At 45.5% G+C, this 6,381-nt stretch overlaps 1 protein-coding gene across 2 annotated transcripts in view; it reads right to left on the bottom strand.

The window, feature by feature from the left end:
* Window positions 1-4,058: 4,058 nt before the first annotated feature.
* GREB1 (growth regulating estrogen receptor binding 1) overlaps window positions 4,059-6,381 on the bottom strand; it is a 125,659-nt gene continuing 123,336 nt past the window's right edge. For both annotated transcript variants that reach the window (XM_083178557.1, XM_083178556.1), the window contains one exon: window positions 4,059-5,758. In XM_083178557.1, coding sequence (XP_083034683.1) covers window positions 5,595-5,758 — 164 coding nt within the window. In that variant the 3' untranslated portion in view covers window positions 4,059-5,594. The remainder of the gene's footprint in view (window positions 5,759-6,381) is intronic.

Here is a 6,381-nt window from a genome sequence, read left to right as displayed (position 1 = left end):
CCCCTTGAAAATGCAGGGCGTTCTCCTGGGAACCCATGTGTGGCATTGCCTGCTCATGGCGGCCAGCTGATATCGTGTGACATCAGAACCCTCCCTGTTTTCGTCAATCAGCGGCCGGAATTAAAAGTCATTTTACGCTGACCCTTATTTCTGAAGGGGAGAAAAATGGTCAGCGACCATCAAATGATTTATCTCCTGTTTGGTATGCGAGGCGTGTGTTCTCGTAAACATCTCCTCGCATGCTATAGAGAGGGGAAGCGGGTGGTGGTGGGGGGCAGTAGTTTGGCAGGGCAGCGGGCAGCCTAGCGACCTGGTCTGAATCCGGACCCCAATTCGGTCACTGTGAAAGGTCCTCAGATGACTTCACAGGTAATTGAGATTAAAATCAGGGACCATTTATCATGGTAATGATAAGTGATGATCCAGCCAATCAGCTCCTGTCATGCGTTTGAAAAATGACATTGTTAATTGATTGACTGTCTGGAGCACCATTTATCATACACACAGAGTTTTAAATAGCTAAAACTCTTTGATAAATGGGCACCTAAGAGGAAGATTTATCAAAGATTAGAGAGAGATACAGCAAATGAGCTGATTAGTTGCTACCGGTGCTATTTTTCAGCAGGAACCAACAGGAACTCAGTTCCTGAACATCTAAATATGACATCATCAGAACCTTTCCATAAGATAAGTTTTATTTTAAAGTCCCCCTGTGAGTGCCTTAATTTCTCAATACAATATATGCATCTCTCTATCTATTTTTATTTAATCGATCCACCCCCGACCCAGAGTTCCTGCACCTATTTTTTCATAAAATAGTACTGGTTGCTACTAACTGTCATTTTTGAAAAACACAGCCTGTAAAATGAATGACAGTTAAAAACTGAGTAGTAGCTGCTTAGCTCTCTCTACTGTATCTCTCTCCAAGCTTTTATAAATCTCTCCCTAGGTCTATTGATCAAAGACCAGTGTTATAGCATAAACGCAAGATATTGATTTGAATTTTTCTTTTAGTAATGTGAATTTTTCTAAATGCCTGTCTTACCTATCGCTATGTTTTTAGGGATAGTGTTGGAATGACGTAGATGCAGCTGGACAGTGTTGTTAGTAAATGCTAAAGTCACATTACCCTATTTGTACACAATATGATGATGTAACGAAGTCTCATGTACACAGGAGAACAGTGTTTCCACATTGATTTTAATAAATGAGTCCCATTGTTCATATTAAATTCCAGTAAATACAAATACAACCAGTGGCGTAACAATAGCCCCGCAGTCCCCGCGGTCTCGGGGAGGTGCTGTGTAAGTGCGGGAGCCGAGGGGGCTGCGATGCTATTGTAATGCCCCCCTATCCCACGCAGCATTACCTGTATTCACTGCGGTGGTCCCGGCTCCCCTCCTGGCTTCATTCTGCTGCTCTGGAGACGGACCATCATAAAATGTCCGCCCCCATATAGCAGACAGTTCTCTGAAACTGTCTGCTGTATGGGGACGGACATTTTGTGATGGTCTGTTCTTCACAGCATCAGAATGAAGCCAGGAGGGGAGCCGGGACCAACGCAGCGAACCCGCCCGCAGCACTGACATCCCACCTGCAGCGCTGACAGGCATCCCAGCTACCACCCGCAGCGATGACATCCCGGCTCCCGCACGCAGAAACTGACATCAGGCCCCGCTCCCACCCGCAACGCTGACAGCCCAGCTCCTGAATATGTAAGTATATATGTGGCAGGTGGGCGGACCAGAAACTTTTGGCCGGGGGGGGGCGCAATATTTCAAGTTACGCCACTGAATACAACTATTAAGGATAATGTGATATGCTGGTGCTGTATAAAGGCCAAATATTCTCTGTAAAATGCTGCATATTATGTGCGCACTATATAAGAAGCGGTAAAATACTATGTATGACCATTAGTAGAGTTACCTATCGATGGTTATCCACAGGGTTTAAAGTGGCCATGCAGAGGTGGGGGGAACTAATTTCTCTATGCCACCTAATTACTCCCCCTTCCCTCCCCCATTAGGCAGAGACAAGGCCAGTGGTAGGTTTTTTGGCATCCACCTCACCATTACAGGTGGTGGAACTCAGTTCCACCTCATTCCCCCTCACTTTAACCTCATCAATCTTCTTTGACTGACTGGCCCATGGACCAATCAGAACCTGAGGGAAAGGCTTCACATGAGTTGGGGGATGTGGCTATGCTCCGTGTGCCAGCACATTGGGCAAAATAAAATGAAAAAAAAAACATTTGGCTATATTGTGCCATCGATGGAAGGGAACCATCTGGTTTTTCCTCGTCGATGGCGAAACTATTCTACAGCGGACATAAACCAAACCATTGAGGATTAGGAATCATTGATGGCCATCCCTATAATATAGCAGCAACATGAATGACTGAACTACGGGTATCGATCTACAGCAAAAAGATGGACAGTCAATAGGTCAACCCCAAATGTCAACATGGAAAATGTAGACAGAATAAAAAGGTCAACACTGTGAACAGGCTCGCTTTAATCACCATTCTTAGAGCAAGTTGCTATTCTCAATCGTAGTTCAGACATTTTGACCTATTTGAACCAGTTGACCTTAAGCACTGTCTACCTTTGACCTCATGACCCTTTGACCCTGTCAACCATTTGGGGTTGACTGTTTTATCTTGTTACTGTAGATCTATCTGGATACAGAGAAGGGGTGTGGATGTTTGCAGCAACATTTCTTATAGAGAGTTTACATGTTGGGGAAGGGGATTATGGGAATTGGTGGCATCCAGTAATGGCTCCAGAGGGGAGCCACACCCACTCCCGCCAACTGCCATTCCACACTGACTCACTGGCAGTTGGTGTGGCCCCCCAATTTGAATTTTGAACTGTGCTGCAGCCCCACCTCTGGAGCCACCACTAGAGGGGATGGAGCAGAGCAATATGCTGCAAGCTGATGATTAATCTGATTATCATGTGTGCGCAACCTCGCTACGCCTGCTATCGTAGGAAATATGAAGGAACGGAATAAGCCACCCCTTACTCCATCTGCCTTCATACATAAACCCCAAGGGCCTGATTCAGACCTGCAATTTTTTCAGATTAAAAAAAAACATGCTGCACTGCAGGTGGGGCAGATGTAACATGTGTAGAGAGAGTTAGATTTGGGTGGGGGGTGTTCAAACTGAAATCTAAATTGCAGTGTAAAAATAAAGACGCCAGTATTTACCCTGCACAGAAACAAAATAACTCACTCAAATCTAACTCTCTTTGCAAATGTTTCATCTGCCCCATCTGCAGTGCAGCATGGTTTTGTCCATCTGCAAAAATTGGATCCTTGCTAAACAGGTCTGATCAGACCCTAAATGTAGAACAGCTGAAATGAAAGGAGAAAGTGACATAAGTTAGAGGGTATTCCTTATGTGTTTATTATGAACCATTAGCCCAACAAAGAATTCTTGTATCTAATAAAATGATGATCTGTATATAATGCTTATTTTATTTAAAAAAAAAACATGTACACATTAATTTAGACAAACAATACTGCACATAGCACATACGCTATTTACAAAAATATACGTCAGTAAGATTAACATGCGTATGTAAAATATACCAAGTCCTTTTCTAACTAGAACAAAAACTCCCCCAGTCATTAGCGTGTTCTGATTGGCTTCCCACCTTGTGATATAACACCCCGTTCTCACTGCTAGGCAAATTCCCGGGTCTAGCGTGTCGACCCGGTAATTTTCCTTTTAACATGGGGGTTTTTTTTCAGTGTGATTGGGTCAACCCATGTAAAAATTCCCGGGTCTCCAACCCTGCTTTTTACCCGTTTGAGATCCGAGTATGCAGATACGGGTTGTCCCATTCCCACTGAAAAAAAAACCGTGTTAAAAGGCAAATAACCGGGCGAACTACTTCACCCGGAAATGTGCCTTAGCAATGAGAACGGGGGTCCGTCACTGCAGTCCCCAGTATTAACCCCTTGAGTGGTAGGTTTTGCTGGGGCAGGACAAACCTACCAGGGCAGGTTTGTCCTGCCCCAGCAAAACCAACCACAGTGGGAAGCCAGCCCCCCCTCCCTCACCTCTGCCGCCGCTGTCCTTCGCCGGCCACCTGTCACATTGAGCAGAGACGTCGGCAGCAGGCTGGGGGATGTTCGCGGCGGCTCGGAAGGACTCGGGTGCCTGAGCGCTTACGAGTTCCCCCGAGCCGCCCTGAACATCCCCGAGCCTGCCGCCGACTTCACTGCTTCTAAATGTATGGCAGCAGGCGGGGGGAGCGGTGTTAGAAGAGCTCCGGCGTGTGATCGCCGGAGAACAGGTGATGGAGGGTTGGGGGGGGGGGGTGATTGGGGAGGGGGGCCTTTAGAGGTGCTGCACCAGTGGTGCACACCTGGACACCACTGGCGCGCACCTATTTCATATTTGTGGCATGCCCGGAAATTTCTCCGGGACAGCCCGCTGCGGCAGCATACCACTGAAGGGGTTAAAATGCCGGGTAAAAGCCGGGTATTTCACACGGGCAGTGTGAACACAGCATAACTGATATGGTGACATTTCCCCAGGACGTTCCGCCTGAGACAGGGAGCTCTGAAAGTTGTTGCTGAACATCAGCTGGGCACTCGCATTTGATATTATGGTCCTGGTTCTGAGTTGCCTGCAATCCACAGGTGTTATCAATGTTCATGCAGGTGAGTGATTATTTGCTTCACCAGACTGACGCAGAGGGGCTGCTGTAGGGTTCTGTGACGGGCCCGGATGTTGCGTGTTTTCACATTGCCTATCCACTTGCCAGGGAAGGTGGCAGCTTGGTCTTTGAAGAAAGGCAACACTCCATTAGGATGTGTTGATGGAATTGTGGCTCAGCTGTCAGTGAGCAGTCCAGCCCCACTCCTGCGCACTCACATACAGGAGCAGAGTAAGAGTCCGGGAGTGATGGGCAGGCCTGCTGCCCTTGTGCAAGTAATGTTATGAACCCTTAATGGTATACCATTACATAGTTTCATAACATCAATGGTTCTCTTTGTTTTCTCCAATATGGCAACTATCGATGGTGTACACACTGATGACCATCACCACCAAATTTAAAGTTATCTTTGCAAATTGTGTTGACAAGTAAAATTCACTGACCATGATTATCAGAACTTGATGATCCCATTACAAACAAACTTCAAAACAGACAAGCCTGTGGCACCCAATGAATGCGAACTGTAGCATCTTATGCTGCTCCTCATGGGCAGGACTACATGTAACCCCTCCCCCTGTCATACTCTAATCATACAGTAGATAATAACACAATACAAATGAAACAAAAGATGGTATTCCAACATTTTCAGAAAAATATAGATAAAAAAGCGCCTGTTCCTCAGTGCTTGGAAATATATCCAAATATATTCTAATACAAATAAACCGAGCAAAAAGTCACATGGTCCACTGTAAACTCTTTACCACAACAGGTATTGTGGCTTGTTGCCATTAGCGATACAATCCAGTTTTTTATATCCAGTGCAAAATAAAAAATAGTAGTTATCTCTACTAATACAGGTAAGGGTGAATGCAAATCTGGGCAAAGGTTCCTTCTTAGAGCTGTCCATGGTACAGGCCACTGCTTTTATGTATGCCGCCCAGTCAAGATGAACAAGGGTTTGTCTTCCTTAGCGTTGGCTGTTTGGAACTCATCCCGTAGACGAAACTGCCACTCATCCTCCAATTCTAATCTGACTACTGTCTGGCGGAGTGAATTGCGGTCCTGGCACACGACACACAGGGTGGCACCTGAACAAGTAAACAAGATGGTCATGAATATTCACTTTTACTATGCACAATTGCCTCTGACAACAATATTAAGTATTAAAATTGTATTCTTAGCTTTCTACCTAGATTTTTACATCTTTATGTATTTGGGAAGACACTGGGGCTGAGAATGTAAGGGTGTACACACCCACAAATCACTGGCCACGCCCACACATCACTGGCCACACCCACAGAGCACTGGCCACAGCTTTTCCCATGTAGGCTGATAGGGTAGGGGGTTTACATGTTTACATAGCACTGGTCACGCCCACATATCACTGCTTGTAGCTCCTCCCCTTCTCAGAAACATTTCCAGGCTGATGTGGCACAATAACACAATAGTATATGTTGCAGTGTAGCCAAACAGTGTGAAAATTGTGATCAGTACTGGGTACCTGCATTGTGAATGCACACAAAATGGCAAAAAAGCAAATTAAAACAGAATCAGGAGCACGTTCATATCAGTCTGGAGAATCACTTTAATTCTCGGACCAGATTAATAGTCCACAATGTTCCCCTGCTGAATATCTAGCTTTATTTTCTTATTATAAGCCGTCTCTATCACTCCATATTACAATACACACCCCAAATCCTGCTAGGTTAAT

Source organism: Crinia signifera, chromosome 3, assembly GCF_055691185.1.
Source record: "Crinia signifera chromosome 3, ASM5569118v1, whole genome shotgun sequence".
Lineage (NCBI taxonomy): Eukaryota > Metazoa > Chordata > Amphibia > Anura > Myobatrachidae > Crinia > Crinia signifera.
The sequence above is the reverse complement of the archived record's forward strand: the minus strand, read 5'-3'. Positions and strand labels throughout refer to the sequence as shown.